The 16527-nt window shown below is 39.7% G+C and overlaps 2 protein-coding genes across 3 annotated transcripts in view; both read left to right on the top strand.

Annotated features, from left to right (window-relative positions):
• Window positions 1-4538: 4538 nt before the first annotated feature.
• On the top strand, window positions 4539-5518 carry LOC120737666. The gene is made up of 3 exons (XM_040038499.1): window positions 4539-4943; window positions 5017-5234; window positions 5320-5518. Exons 1-3 carry the CDS (start codon window positions 4676-4678, stop codon window positions 5455-5457), a joined length of 624 nt encoding a protein of 207 aa, XP_039894433.1. The 5' UTR covers window positions 4539-4675; the 3' UTR covers window positions 5458-5518.
• A 2240-nt stretch (window positions 5519-7758) lies between these two features.
• The window catches only part of vipr2 (vasoactive intestinal peptide receptor 2), a 66231-nt gene continuing 57462 nt past the window's right edge, over window positions 7759-16527 (top strand). For both annotated transcript variants that reach the window (XM_040038507.1, XM_040038506.1), the window contains exon 1: window positions 7759-8028. In XM_040038507.1, coding sequence (XP_039894441.1) covers window positions 7978-8028 — 51 coding nt within the window. In that variant the 5' untranslated portion in view covers window positions 7759-7977. The remainder of the gene's footprint in view (window positions 8029-16527) is intronic.

Here is a 16527-nt window from a genome sequence, read left to right as displayed (position 1 = left end):
AAGTACAGCTACACGGCCCATGTGTCTCCTGAGGGAGGATGTTGGTGGTGTGAAGGAGTACAAGTACCCACAGCCACTACAGTACAGGCTGAACTGAAGTGGATCAACACAGAGGCAGTATACAAGGAGGGGCTCAGCTTTCCCAAGGAAGCTGAGATCCTTCAGCTTCAGCAGCAGAATGATGGAGAGTTTCTATCAGTCAGCTGTGGCAGGTAAAGTGTACTTAGCTGTGGTCTGCTGGGAGAACAGCAGCAGAGCAGGAAACACCAACAGAATGAATAAACTAATTAGGAAGTCCAGCTCTGTGACTGGCTGTAAACTGGACTTTCAGTGGCGGAGGGGAATGTGTGTGTGTTCTGTCGTGCTTGCCAGTCTTCTAGACCGGATAACAAGAATGTTCTCCACGACTAAGAGGAGGAGCTCCTTTTACACATCACAGCAACCAAGCTGGACCGGCATAGCAGTCAATACGTAAGCATATAACAGGTTTGTTGTTGTAGGAAGGCCTCGGTACGACACAGACCAGACGTCACTGCACTTGGAGTGCGAGTTTTCCTTTGTTTATATGTATATACACACACACACACACACACACACACACACACACACACACACACACACACACACACACACACACACACACACACACATATATATATATATATACACAACTACACACAGAAAAGAGGCTGTTTCAGCCACGTCAGCTCGGCTTAGCCGGCCCCTTTTCTGCTGCTCCAGCTCAGCTCAGCTCTCCTTGACCGATCCCAGATGACCACTGAAACAGGGAAATCATGATTACACAACTGACAGCAGCTGCAATGCCAGTCTATAAAATCATCTGCTTGTTATGTAATAAATGATGATAATGATGGTGATTGTTATTATTATTGTTATTATTGTTATCTCACATTTTTTATTTTGCTCTGGATCCACTTTCTGGTAAGAACTACAGTTGTTAATGTTATTTGTTGTTAATGTTTATTTTCTGACTCGTGTCCTCTGGCATGAGTGTCAAGAGGATGTTAATTATTATTAAAGCCATCTGCTACACAAAACCGATGAAGCCAAAATTACTTCTTGGAAACAGCGAAATTGGTTGCTGTCGTTTTAACCTATGGGGGTCATTACACTATCTGGGACGGTCATTTGTTCCTGGCTGTTACAAAATGAGGAAAACACGTCCATCCCAATTACAGTATACAGTGAAGAACACTCAATATTTGAAGTTAAAGTTTAACCATATTAATAAAGTTTCAAAAATTATTTTTCTCCCAGAGTTTATTAGTTTTCAGTTTTTCTGCTGAATGTCAAACTCTGTATTTAGAGTACGTATTTTTTATTTCAGTGATTATCATATCACTGAGCATATGTATTAGCCATACCTATGTAGAGAACGTGACCACTCCAATCATTAGTAGCACAGAAAATATGGCAACAAGCAACCTACAACTGGAAAGACATTTTATTGCAGCAGATATAGAAATTAACCTTAGACATGCAGAAAATTGACATTTCTTTTATATTTGAGGTAATAAAAAAACACATGCAGCTGATCCAGGGTGATACATGTTAATAAATTATTTCGTTTCCTCTTGCTGAAATACACTGTGACATTTGTTCTCGCCCAAATTGCCATTTTGCTATTATGATTAATTTCTCAAACCCTCTGGTGGTGGGGTATAAATCCATGTACCTTCATGGGAGGGTCAGAGGCACCAAACTAATTTCACCTAAAAGGTCAGAGCTGTAGTAATCTGAGTCAGGCGGTGTATATGACGTTAGCTACGGTCTCGACCCACTTCTAACACTGGAAAAACAAACGCTGCAATTATAAAGGAGCTGTTTACAGAACGTGAATGAAAAGTATCCTCCTCTTATACTCAGAAACATCCACATGGTGGAAACCAACGTAACAAGCGACCAGTAGGGACGGGTTGGTGCTCCCCGTTCACATTGCCATTTTGACTGTGGTTCTTTTTGTCCCATGGCTTTCAAGCAATTTGTCTCTCACTCATGCTTCGCTTGTGCCTGTTTTCTGTATTATGGCTCAGCTTGCTGCCTGTGAACTTCTTTCCCCCCAAACCCATCCTTTGTTGTGCAATTGGGTCTGACAAGGGGGAGCAAGAGCAGACACTGAAATGGGCAGTATGAGATGCACTGGGGGAGACGTGCTGATACCACTCTGAGCAGATTGCTCGTAGTCATTTTCTATCTTTCTCAGCTGACAAAACAGGGGGATGACATTTTTAATATTTTGCAGAAAAGGTTAAATGTAAACACAAGATCCATCCATCCATCTATCCATCCATCCAGTAGAAGTAAAAGTAGGATGAGAGCATTACAAGTTGTTATGAGGAAGATGAATGGATGTAATGAGACTTTGCAGTTTGGTAGGATCACACTATCCTCTTCACATGTGAACAAGCAGGCCCCAGTTTGACCCATTGTTCTGCTTAGCCTGTTGTGTGTCACACAACATCTTTCTATAGCTCTGATTGTATTCACAGCACAAAAATGTGATGGGGATGAAAAGATGCCTGATTGCAAGTGTCACTGTTGTAATGGTAGTGAGAGAAGTGGGGGACCTGTGAATTGCACTTCACAGTGGGCGCTGAGGGCCAATTAATTACAAATATAAACAAAAAACTCCAAACGGTTTCAGTGTTCACAGTTCACTTCAAGTCTTTATTTAAAGACAAGCGAACGCTGAATGTTACATGATTTGTGAATAAGGAAGGTTGAAGGGTCGCAACCTCTTTGTTAGGAGGTCATTGATTGATATACAAAGTACTCGCCACTGAATATTGCGTCTTCTATCAAGAGTCAGTGTTGTTCTTTTTCTGTTTTTCTAATACATGACCTTTCTCCTGCTTCAGTCATGCACTCAAAAAAGTTTTGGTTTTCCTGAACCAAAACTTTTCTTTGTTTCTAATAAACAAAGAAAAAAAAGAGGGAATGAACTGATGTTCCTGAGGTCAGGGGGTCAGGAATTCCAAAGTCAAGGGGCAGAGCGACTAAAAGCCCCGCCCCTCATGGTAATAAGATGAAAGGAAGGAACAGAGAGAAGAAGAGAAGAGGAGGATCTGAGGCACCAGGATGGGATGGAGATGTGTACTAAATCAGAGAGGTATGGTGGGGAGAGAGAATGAATAGCCTTAAATGTATTAAGGAATATTTTAAAATTAATGCAAAGTTTAACCGGGAGCCAGTGAAGCTGCTTCAGGATAGGGGTGATGTGGTGAGTAGAGGGAGTCCTAGTAATAATATGGGCAGCAGAGTTCTGGACATGTTGAAGCTTATTGATGGATTTTTGTGTAGGGCCAAATAAGAGTGAGTTACAGTAGTATCTTAATAATACTTAATAGTGTGGCATTATTATAAAGTGTTACACATTAATAATGTCACTAGGTCTGCATATTTTCAATTGCGCAACATTAATCATCTTTTTCTCACCCCACATGCCACTGCCATTCTTGTTCACAGCCTTGTTACTTCCTGGATCGATCACTGCAACTCTCTTCTTTTTGGTCTTACTCTAAACTCCATCCACAAGCTCCAACGTGTCCAGAACTCTGCTGCTTGTATTATGACCAGGACCCCTTCTATCATCACATCCCTCCTGTCCTGCAGCAGCTTCATTGGCTCCGGGTCAAATATTGCATCAATTTCAAAATACTCTTGTACACATTTAAGGCTATACATCATCTCTCCCCTCCATATCTCTCTGATCTGGTTCAGATCACCGCTTCATCTCAGATCTCAGATCGTCTCAGATCTTCTTCTCTTTCTCTCTCTGTCCCCTCTCCCCATCTTGCCACTATGGGGTGCAGGGCATTCAGCTGCTCTGCTCCTCGACTCTGGAATTCCCTACCTCCTGATTTAAGAAATATCTCTTCCTTCTCTCTCTTTAAGTCCCAACTCAAAAATCACTGGTTCAAAATAACTCATCCCACATAACCTCTCCACTCTAGTTTTAAATTAGTTTTATGTCTTACGCTTTTATGATTGTGAAAACTGCTTGCTTTTATGCGCTTTTATTATTCTGCTGTATACAGTGTCCTTGAGTGTTTTGAAAGGCACTTTCAAATAAAATTTATTGTTATTATTACTATTATTATTATTGTCGTTGTTGTTGTTATTATTATTACCTCTTAGTTTTTTTTCTTGTGCACTTTGAAGGCAGCCAGATTTAGACTAAAGCTCTTTTTTCCCCACTTGGTAACAGCAGAAAGAACAAACACAGTATTCTTATTTTTAAGTGGGCATTTGTGATGCTTATTGACATCATATTTATTGGAACACCACTCTTTAATGATGATAGTAATCTACACAAAGAAAGAGGTGAGGTGAGGTAATATATGGGCCAAGAATACACTGCTTTAATGCTGAAGACAGCGGTTAACAGTGTTTAGTTCGTTTTATGTAGGATGGGACAAACCATTACCAAGGTGCTGCTGCAGCACCGTAGACTTAAATAAATGATTCCAGAGGTCAGAACTAAGATGAAAATTGAAAAGGTGAATGTCAGGGAGTGATCAGGGGTTGTTGGAGTCAATAGAGATACCAGGAGAAATAGAATTACACACAGGGAATCATGCGATGAGAGCAAGACTAACAACTAGCCCATTTACCACGCTGAGAGAGCTGATAGCTCCGCCCATGTGGGGCGGGGATGACGGCTGCCTTTTACCCACAGATCGAGGGTTCCTGTGACAGAGTGTGCGTGTGTTACTTTCACAAGGAAAAAAATGGTACACTACTCAAGCGTCATGTTCCGCGAGAGCATCTGGATTTTTTCAGGTGTGCGAGAGATTGCTGGTTCATCCTCCAATGTGGGGTTTTTGGCACCTCACCTGCTCCTCATCCAGGAGCAATCAGAAGGAGGGTTTTTAAACCAGCACTTCCTGCATCTCATCACCAGTTCGTCGTTGCTACCTCTGGTAGTAATTTGGCTTCCCAGTGTTGAGTTCCATGGTCCTCTGTCCTGTATCTAATACTGCTCTCTGTCCTCAGTTCCTACCAGATTCTCCTCCTGTCAGTGCTGGTCCGAATTGCTCCAACTACTACAGTCAGATATCAAACTAAGGACTTCCATACTGACCTCATATTCACCTGACTGCCCTTCTGTGTATCGTCACTCCTCTGAGACTGGATATCCTCCTTCACTGTGCTCACCCTACTGGACACTCGCAGAGACACCTACCCCAGGATTCACCACCTGCAGTCTGCAAGTAAGCACACCCCACGGCAGTACCTACTCACCTCTGGTCATTCTCTCGCCTTCCTGCCCGGTAACCTCCCTCTCCTCTGTTGCAGAGCTCCCAGTTACTTTGCTCTCTGTGCACTCCCCGTGTTTTAGTGTTTCTCCGCTTTCAACCTTCCTCGGCTGTAGGTCCCCTGTTTAAGTTTCAGTTTCTAACCATGTTCTTGTTCAAATTCCCAATTATTAAATAAACCTTGTAAATAGTTCAACTCGTGTATTGAGTCTGCTTTTGGGTCCCATTCTCAAATTTCCACCAGTTCATGACATCAATAAAATAGAGTAGAATAGCCGTTTATTCCGCTCCACACCAACTGTACTAGAATAATATATATATATGTATGATGTGCTGTAGTACTGGTAGCATGAAAAGGTTGCAAAGGTACGCCACCTCCTTCCATATGAAATTTTACGATGTTTTTACTAGAACAGGAGCTTGGCCGTTACAGGAGAACAGGCGTCAACCCAGCAGCAGGACCAGTATCTGCTCCTTTATGACCAATAGAACAGAAGGAGCAGTACGTACAAAAAACCCTCCAGTGGACTACTAACATGCACGTGTCTGACCAAGCTGTCATAAACTGACTCCATGACAGTGACACGACTGAGGACCTGACATCCTTTAGTGCTGTGGTGCGCTCACAACCCAGTGCTGTTCAGCTCTGCCATAACTTTCAGCAAGGTTCAGAGCTGGCGAACCATTCAGATGCTTGATGACCCCCCCATGTTTGATTGAGAATGAGCTTAATTACAGGCATTTTAACTTGTGACAAAATGTACTTGTGCCCCTTCGTCACAGGTTAGCGAGTTAGTGAAGAGTAGTGCTATATACAACTTTTTATGAATGTGATTAATTCTGTATTACTTTATGGGTTTCATGATATTCTGGTACTCACAATTTAAAAATGAAATATGGACATCATATGATTAACATAAATATGATAATAGTGCACATAACGCAGTGGCAGGAATTATTTTCTTAACACTGCAAAATAGGCTCTTATCAAACTCAGGGTCATGGGGGGAGTTGTTGCTTATTCCAGCTGTCATAGAGTTAGAGGCAGGGTACATCCTGGACAGGTCACCAGTCCATCACAGGCCTAACACAAAGGGACAGAAAACCAAGATGCATGTCCTCCTTTGGACAGAGAATGTGAAAAATAGAACGAGGAAACGGTTATGTAAGCTAATGGTCAGTGGACATTAAATCACAGTATATCAGAACAGTTAGCTGCCAGCCGGTGGCCTTGTACCCGAACTCTCTCTGCCTCCTCCTCCATGTGTTTCAGTCGACATCGCATTGATGGCAGGTGTTACGTTTTGTGGAGCTTCTGTTATGAGTTCAACTGTTTTCCTTAGAATTCTCTATTACCTGTAATTCTCTCTGTAATTGTACACTTTTATGTGTTTTATTTTCTGCACCTATATTTGAGTATATTTCATTAAAGACAGAAAACAAACAGTAAATGGAATAAAATTTGAATACTACTTTTTAGATGTCATAAACTCACTGCCATTTCATTAGGCATACCTGTTCAGCTCCTCGTCAGCAAATATCTGATGACACGATCACACGGCAACAACTCAAGATGACCTGCTAAAGTTCAAACTGGGCATCAGAATGGTTAAAAACGGTGATTCAAGTGACTTTGGATGTGGCATAGTGACTGATACCAGTGGGGCTGATCTAAGTATTTTAAAAATCTGATTGGACTTCCTGACTTCCAGAGATCCTCAGGATTTTCTATACAGGCGCTGTGGAGAGCATCCTCACAGAGAACATCACCATCACATCCTGGTTTGGGAACAGCTGTGCTAAGGACCAAAAAGCTCCTCAGAGAGTGATCTGTACAGCAGAACGCTGCTGCGGGATTGCTCTCCCCCCACTTCAGGACACCTACACCAGGAGATGCCAGAGAGCACCCATCCCATCCTGTCAACCAACTGTTCCAACTTCCCTTGTTAGTTATAAATATGTGACAGTGCATTTGAGCTCCTGTTACAGAGTAGCGAGTAGTGTAACAAATTACTTACTTAACTTTTATGTAACTTTTTGGAGTAACAACCCCAATGCTGATGATTGGGTACGCATCTTCTGATGGCTGCAATAGCATGCGGCATCATGTCACAAAGGTGGAACCGCCTCAAACTGATTTCTTGAACATGACTCAAATGGCCTCCACAGTCACCAGATCTCAATCCAATTTAGGAACTTTGGGATGTGGAGGAACAGGAGATTCTCATCACTGGTGTGATATGATCTCATCAATATAGACCAAGAAGAATTAAAGCAAAAGGGGGTATAGCACAGTAATGTGTAAATAATGAAGTGGCATTTAAGTGTATGTGACATTTTTTTGATTATGAGAAAAGCTTTTGCCGTGAGAATCTGATATTGTGACACTATTGTCTTTTATTTTGAAAGCCCGTACCGGAAATGTTCTTGCATGCGATTGTGAACTTGACAGTAGAAGTCAGCTGCGGGTAAATGATCTGTCCGCACATTCAGCTCAGTGGAAGCGAGCAGCGTGGATAGAGGACACCGCAGACTGGGCTCTTTTTCTCTCGATATCGTTCACGGAATAAAAAAAATGTTTAAAGTTTTTTTTGTTTTTTTACCCGGATCAAAACTCTTGACAGGAGTTTAAATGAAGCGTTTTAACCCAAATTCCTCCTGTTAGGACAGCTCACTGGCTTCCAGCTGAGGAGTAAACATGAGAAGTTTGCTCTTTGTCACCTTGTGTCTGTCAACCTGTCCGCTCACGGTGAGTCTTTTTTTCTGTAGTGCTTCTATATGATTCAGAAAACCGTTCACATACTGAAGACTTCCGCGATATAAGAAATTACACTGAGTATTCCCACACTGATGCTTATATTTTATTATTGCACTCTTTGATGCTGATTAGCCTTCTGGTGGAGGAAAAGTTTGCGGTCACATTTCGCTGATAACATTGTTGTTATTAGATGTTCTTAAAGTTGTATGACAGGTTATCCTTCTTCGTGGTATTTTGTTGCCTTTTGCTGATGATTCGTGATTGTAAAGTTACGGTGTCAGCTTCATTCATTGTATGGTCTGTTCAATGTCACGAAGAGGTGTGAGAACTGTCACCAGCGCTCTAAGAGCTGAAGAATTATTTTCAGTTGAAATTATCTTTTGACTTGTTCACTGATGGGTAATTACTCATCGATTATTTCTCTAACTGCACCAATTAGTGGGGAGGAAGTCCAAATTGACATTACAGTTGTACGATTTGATACTTGTTTGATATTGAAACAAGAAAAGTGAGTGTTTTATGATGGACTTCTCTTTAACCTTTGACGTTTGATGTGTTAATCTTTTTATTTTTTAATTTTGTGGAGTTTTTATGCCTTTACGTTTCCTTCAATGAATTTATATTTTCACAAGTTTTAGACAAAACAGTTTCTTTGAAATAAGGTGGTTTCAGCTCAAATGAAGAATAATGTGACATTAAATCGATTTTATGCTCAGTAAGGTCATTGTGTTTAACCCGAGGTAATAAAATGTGCTTCTTAAAGCTCAAACGATGATAAATGAATTGGCTAATGAACTGAGTTGGTATATTTTCATAGATTAACCATTAAATAACATTTCTGATGATGATAGCAGGTAATGTGAGTATTTGCTGGGTTAGTGACAGATTTCATGAAGTCATTTTTTTTTTTTAATAGAAGTGTGCTGGGTTTTTATAATTAGTAGTTAACTGGCAAAAAATCTGATCAGGAATCTGGGGAATTATTAATAAATATTAATATTTGCAGACTTCTTCCTAGCAAAAATGATTAATCGTGCTTTTATGGGCATTTAATAATTAGAATAATCATTAATTGTAGCTTTAAACCTCATATCTGCTGAAGCTGTTTTGTAGAGTTTCATTAATGAAGATAATTTGTAGACATAATCTCTCACTTCATGTTGTTCTTTCTGAGGAATCCTCTAGATATTAACCCACTTTTTTTTTTGCCCCTCATACATTATCTGCCCTTCTGTGTGGATCCACCCCGCAGGATAAACAGTGGAAGTGCGCTCTCGCTATTTTCCCAGCAGCCCCCTCCTCCTTTGACTAAAAGCAGATGGAGCTGTAAAAATGTTCACATCACACAAAACAAATGCCACAGTTTAATCATCTGACAGACAAATGCTGCCACTCCAAATACACAACAGCGCCTCTCGCTGGGTTTTAGCTTCAACCTCTGATGGCTTTTAACGTGAATTTAGTTTGTTTTATTGTTGCGTCCTCACAATAATGAGTCCAAATAGAGTCACTGGAGCTTGGTCTAAATCAGTGTAGCTTTTCTCTAAATATGCAAACCTTATATTTATACATTACTGTGCGTGACTGATGTTATACATGACAGCTGAAAATGCAGCGATGCTTTTAATGTATTTGGTGGGTTTTGAGCAAGTCTGTTGTTTTTTGCTTATAGAAACAGGATTTTTTGCATCGGTGCAATTTTGCATTTTCCTTCCCTTAAATAGACAAAAACATGTTGTCTGAGTTTAACTGGATCAGATTCATTTCAGTCTGATTTGGATTTGTGAAGCTGCAATTTGATTCTGAATAAATTGTTGACATAAAGCTGATTCTTGAGTCATAAATGGAGGGATGCACAACTTTCATGGTCTTACTTTAATGTGCCAAACGAGTATCAGATGAAATATACTTAAACAAACCAGTAAATTGTGCTCATTCTTTCAGGGCTTTTGAGAAAACATTTTCATTTTTCATTCCACTTATTTACAGTTTGAACATTATGTTCACACTAAGAATACTCTCTGTTTTCACCCAATGTCTCCAGCTGGGGAGAATGACCTTGATGTTGCCAGGATAACTGTCCACAACTCTGCATGTGGTGCAGGTTGTTTTGGTAGCACTCAGGAAATAAGGCTAATCTCACAAAAACAAGAGGTGATGTAAAGTCGATTTAATCCACTTAGATTAAAAAAGTGAGCTATAAAGATTTTTTGAAATCATTCATAATTTATTAATTAAAGTTTTTCCCCCCTTATCCATGTGTTCTGGACGTGCCCTAGCCTTGAAGGATTCTGGACAGACATATTTCAAACCTTATCCCTAATTCTTGGATACCATATGGATCCTAATCCATTAGTTGTGCTTTTTGGCACCACTGGGGAGGCTGATGCAAGGTTGACCTCGTCACAGTGTGGCACACTCTCTTTTGCCTCTCTTCTGGCTAGATGTGTGATCCTACTAAGATGGATGGGTGCTCCTTTGCCCACCCATGCTCAGTGGCTGAGGGACCTTATGCACTATCTGAGCCTTGAAAAGATCCGTTATGCGATTAGTAATACCAGTGATAAGTTTTTTGTGGGGGCAATTCCTGAAGAACTTGTGAACCGACCTCCAGCATTTCTCAGTAAATCACCCCCAATACTGATAATGTAGATTTTCTTTCCTTTTTTTTATTTATTTATTTTTTTTACATTTATTTGTGTGTTTGTTTTATTTTGTTCTGTTTTGTCCTGTTGTATTTGTGGTGGTGTTTCTTGTTTTGGTTTTTGTTTTCTCAACCTGGCTTCAGGGATGGGGCTACTGTGTGGTATGGGTAGGGGGTAAACTGATAAAAGCAATTAAAAGATATGTGAATGCGTCATTAATCTGTATTCTATTATGTCAGCTCAAACAATCATTGAAATCTACTTGCTTGTCGTGTAATAATTCTCTGTGTATCTCCTTTTCTTTGTTGCTTCAATCTAATAAAAATATCTCTGAGAAAATAAAAAGATTTAATTATCAGTTAAAATCAATCAGTCCGGTATCACCTAATGCCAAAGTTTTTCTAGTTCCACTTCTAAAAGTGATGGTTATCTTCTTTTATATACAGTAAACTAAAGTGGATTGAAAATTATAATTGGATTAATGATTAATCAGTATATGAGCCACTAATGGAATATTCCTGGTTGTAGCTCTAATAAGAACTGAAGCTACAGATATCAACCTCACGAATGCTTTTCTCCTTCTGAGTAAAAATCAGTTCCTTTGAATTAAATATGTTGGTTGTATGGATGTTAGGTTTGTACAGGATATACTGTGAGCAGATAAACACGGAGACCATCAGTGGGAAAAGAAAGTAAAAACAAGAAGCTGACATCGACTTAGAATCAATACACCAACGTGACAGATGGAAAATTCAAGAGAATAATAAAGAGTAGATGAGGTAGTATTTCCTACATTTCCTCATACTGTGCGTGTCTCTCAGTAGCCTCAATGCACGAGAGAACAGCAGGGACTCAGGTGTGAAGGCCACAGTGGTATATTAAGCTCATCTGTCTGGACTGCAACATGACTGGATCCAACCAGGGATATTTACCCTGGGGTGCAAAAAGTCGTGCTATAGTCTGATGAGAGTTCATCCTCGTAGCAGAGGAGGACTCATTTAGAAAACTTTTGCACTGCAGGTTTTCCAACTTCATCTCATTTCTGTTGACATTCTTTTATATTATTAGGAAAAAAACACACAAACACAAAACATCAGGGAATTTTTTTTAATGCTGGGTGAGCAAGTAATGTTTGGATATATCCAGCTCTAATACGCCCATACTTTGCAGAGAAAAGCCGTAGAAGACGAGATCAAAGCCCACACTGTTTGAGTGACAGATGGTGTTTGGCAAGCGTGGAGCAGAAACATAATGAAGCTTGTAAAGATGGAAGCTGAAGATGAAAATAAAAAAAAATATCACAAGCTTCTTTCTTTGGGATAATTTCTCAGAGCTAATTAAGAAATTAAGGAACGTGGGGAATAAAGTATCAGAACTGTAGAGCATGTGAAATCTCTCGCTGGTGTTTTATGTGAAGCTGATTTTCCCTCAATCAGCTTTCACAGAATCTTTTGACCGAATAATGCTGTTTTTTCCAAGCCGCCGGCGTGTCTCACAAGATGTCCTTTGGTCGTGGCACATGACACACTGGGTTAGCGCTGTAAGACGTGCCTGTCACTCCCAAGTCTGTCAGTTTTCTCTGTGCAGGGATGCTATTATTGAAGTGTTTTAATCCAGTCCACAATCTTTTATCAATCTAACCCTAATGAAGTAGCTTTTAGTCAAAAAACCTAATAAAGCGCATTTCAGCACCTAAACATCAAGGAGCACCTTTCATTACCTAAACATAAGCAGTGAGCGAAGGTAAAAAGTGAGTGAAAATGAAATGAATAATGAGAGGGGAAAACATAAACAAAACAAGATGCAAAACTGATAAACCTGCAAAACCTGTTATGCCATTGCAGCGTCCCAAAGCAGACTTTGTAGGTCTCCAAAAAAATGCAGTGGTTATCTCTGCGTGACAGATAAGCCGTGGCCAGTACGGTACGTTAATTCAAAATCTTTTTTTGTGACTTTTGGGAAAACAGAATTGTGTTTGGACTGTGTGTTTGGATTTTTTTCCTTTTTGATAATGGCAAACTAATAAAGCTGTATGATGAAAACAGTCTGCTGTTTATGTCTTATAGCTTGCTGAAAGGTCGGACTTCCAGCTGCGGGCTTATTCACGTACTTCTAAGTGGATGTTTCTCAGAGTTGTAGCAGCAGAACATGAGAGAATTGGTCCGGCTTCCAAGAAGCAAGATTACATGGCACATAGTGCTGTCTGGAGGGGAAGGGAAAGATTAAATGTTTCTTCAGCCAGTATTGAAAGTGTCCCAGGCTGAGCAGTGATGGAGAGGGCTAGAAACATGATGGAGCTGGAGGCAGCAGACACCTGTTGTGCTGCTTTGTCCAGGTCATGCTGTGGGGCTCTATACATCATCAAATCACTTGTATTCCTTTTTTTTTTTTTTTTTTTTTTTTTTTTTCTTATAAATGACATCAGAAACAGCAGTATGCGACATTACGTGATGGCAGAGCTTCAGTTCATCCTTTGTCATTTTTTTTTTTTTTTTTTTTTTTTTTAATAAATAGGACAGGGGGAATGAATGAGAGAAAGAGAGGGAGGGAAAGAGAGAAAACCAAAGGGGAGAAGAGACGGTGAGAAGGGGGGGGAAGAGAGAGAAAAAAAACAAAACAAAAAAAAAAACCAAAAAAAAAAAACACAAACTCCTGGGTCACCTGTATGGAGAAAGAAAAAACAAACAAAAAACAAACAAACAGAGGAGACAGCAAACAAACAAAGAGCAACATAATAATAAAGAAAACAAAGCACCATCACAATAAACTAGCTAGTCATAGATATCAATAGTTACTAAATATAAACGATATTGTGCAGCACGCAAGAGTAGACAGCGCACAATGTGCTTTGCGGCAGCAGCAAGAAAGCTGTAGTCCGCGTCTGTGAATACCCATGTGTACACCTGTGTGCATACCTGTGTGGATCAGCATGCTTGCATTCCAAAGGTTTCTCCATGTAACGATCTGCTAGGGAGTGTGGGGAGCCACAGCCCCGTCCTCCAGGGCATGAAGCAGGTATGGAGGAGATCAAGACTCCAGACATCCAGAGGCCCCCAGAACACAAGAGACCAAGGAAGACCAACAGAGGGGCAGCCGCGCCACTGTCCCAGAAATCACTTGTATTCCAACAATGAACAATAATTTCTAGCATTGTAATAAGAGAGATAATCGGTTGTGCATTATATGGCAAGGATTTCTCTGAATCCTTGATGGAGTAACCCTGTAATACTGTTCCACATGCCGTCACTCCTGAGCCATTTCAAGTACAAGAACTCCCGTTCCTTAAAGTCTGGCTTCAAAGGGCCGCTCACAAGATCGTCCAGAATGAGGACGACCGTATGGAGCTGACAATTTGTCCTTAAGTAAATATGTACTTCAAGTCAAAGGCGATCGTGTCGCGTGACTGTTCGATGCCACTCGCATTGCTCGGCACTGATTCCTGTGTCCACCACCTCGCTCAGCAGTGAACATGCACACGAGTTCTGGACGGATTTATACTCTCAACCTAGAGAGCTCAAATACACCTTTGAAAAACTGCAGAAGCTGTTCATGGAGATCGAACCACAGAAAATGACACAAACCCAGGATCAGCCAAAGAGACATGTGGACACTGCATCTTTTTTTTTGTCTTTTATAGCTTATTTGTATTATATTCCTTTAATTTAGGTAGCCATGTTTGCACAGTGTTAGAAATGTTAATGTTAATAGCTGTTACATTACCAGTCTAATGTTTAAATGTGAGAAGTTCAAAAATATGCTGAATTGAATTGTTTAGAAAGAGGGGTTTGGTGGGGGTTGGGAAGGGAAAGCTTTTTGCTTCATTTTGTCTGGTGTGTGTTTTTTCTTTAACTTATCAAACTACTGTTACTGTTAACTTGTAAATAGCAGAGTTCAGTGCTTTAGGTTGTAAAAATGCATCCATATTACATTTGGTTCTTCAAAGGAGAATTTTTCTTTGCATCTCGCAAATTGATTGTGACAAAATCTGGTTTCACCTTAAAGAAATTGGCTTTCTTTGTAAAACTATAGCTTTTGTTTGTGGTGAATTTTTTTAAGGAATAAAATAGATTTTTGTGAAGATTTGTCGAGCAACATTTTATATCAGGACACGTCTAAAGGACAAATGTATTTGTAACTCATTCAATTTACCAAAGTGAAATTTTTTAAAAAATATCTTTTTCGTTTTTTTTTCAATGTACATTAATAATTCTGAATAAAATAAATATTTTTTGACTTATTTTAAATAGAAATTTAGAGTTTCAATCAAATCAGAATTTTAGTCTGAGTAAAACTAACACATTTATCAAATTAGAGTAATTTTTCTAAGTTGGTTCAAAGTAACATTATTTTCATTGTGGTATAAATCCCAAACCAAACAAAAAGCATAGATTAATAGACTCCTTACATTATATGTTTAAATCAACTTCCAACAAAAAGAAAAGAGAGACACAGACTGCAATTTATTTAAATAAAGGTTATTAGTACAGTTTCATATTTTCTGGACATATCAGAAATACTATTTCTGCAAGTGTTAAAATATTTTTCTTTTCCCTTTTTCTTTATTGGGGGCTGCAAATATTCGTTTTAGCTGTTCAGCTCCAGATTGGTGGGGAACCTCACGACACCCTGTGAGTGATTTACTGCCAGCTTCAGTACAAAGGAACTAAAAGCAAGTGAACAGGCTTTGTAGATCAGCTCAGCCTGTACTTAAGAGTCAGATATTGCTCAGACCTCATACCGCACTTTATCGCACCTAATGTGTTCATTTGAAAGATCGACTGTCAGAAAGAGTTATACTGAGTGATTAATAATAAGCATTTCTAGTCAAGACTCAATTCGCAGGTCATAATTTGAATTTTAACATTAACAGTTTTAACAGTTCATTATTTTACAGACTGACATTTGACAGTTAAAAATAATTTCATTTTATTTGGACCTGACACATTTCCTACTAATGTGACTTTTGTGACTCTACGGGAAATTTGCACTCGCTACTAACACAGAGATCAGAGGAACAACAAATCCCAGTAACAGCCTGTATCTGGCTGGATAGTGAGCTCATGATCCTGCATTTAGTCACTAGCATATACAATACTGTATATACTTATATATATACAGTATTGTATATATGATGCTATACTTATATTTTGCTAATTCCCCAGAACACACAAAGCACTAGTACTGTGAGCAGCATGGTTTAGACAAGGCAGCAAAAAAGGCGACTGCAACTCTGGGGAGAATAATCCACGCCTGAAAGTGTTCCACTGTGCGTTTTTCTATCCAGGTATGCTTTTACTGTATTATCAGTGTGTTTGGGATCATGCTGAAAAATGAAGGCTTTCCTGATGGTATTGTATGCTGAATCAAAATCTGACTGTGTCCATAATTCCATTGATTTCGACAAGATCATTGTTTAAACACTTCCCGACTATTGTTGCTGACCACATGCATCCATTTATGACGAGGGTGCACTCATTTTCAGACAGCTGCTAATGCACTGTATCAAACAGGTTTTATGAACATGGTTATGAGTTCATTGTCCTCAACAATCACAGGATCTCACTCTAACAGGGCCCCTGTGGGAGGTGGTGGAACTGGAAATAAGCAGCATGCATATTGACAATAGCATGTGATGCTATTGTCAATATGGACCAAAATCTTTCAGGATACTTTTCAACACCTTGTTGAATCTATGCCATAAAGAGTTAAGGGAGTTGTAAAGCTGTGCATAGATAAGGAGAGGTTGAGTGAGACATTCAGCTGGATCAATCAGACTGTTCTCTTCTAGTCAATTTTAGGGAAACTCCAAGACCAAAATAAAACATTTTGTCCTTCGACACAGCTG

The sequence above is a fragment of the Simochromis diagramma genome, unplaced genomic scaffold, assembly GCF_900408965.1.
Source record: "Simochromis diagramma unplaced genomic scaffold, fSimDia1.1 OVJJ01000247.1, whole genome shotgun sequence".
In the NCBI taxonomy this organism is placed as follows: domain Eukaryota; kingdom Metazoa; phylum Chordata; class Actinopteri; order Cichliformes; family Cichlidae; genus Simochromis; species Simochromis diagramma.
Note: the sequence above shows the minus strand (reverse complement) of the source record. Positions and strands in the feature narration are given on the sequence as shown.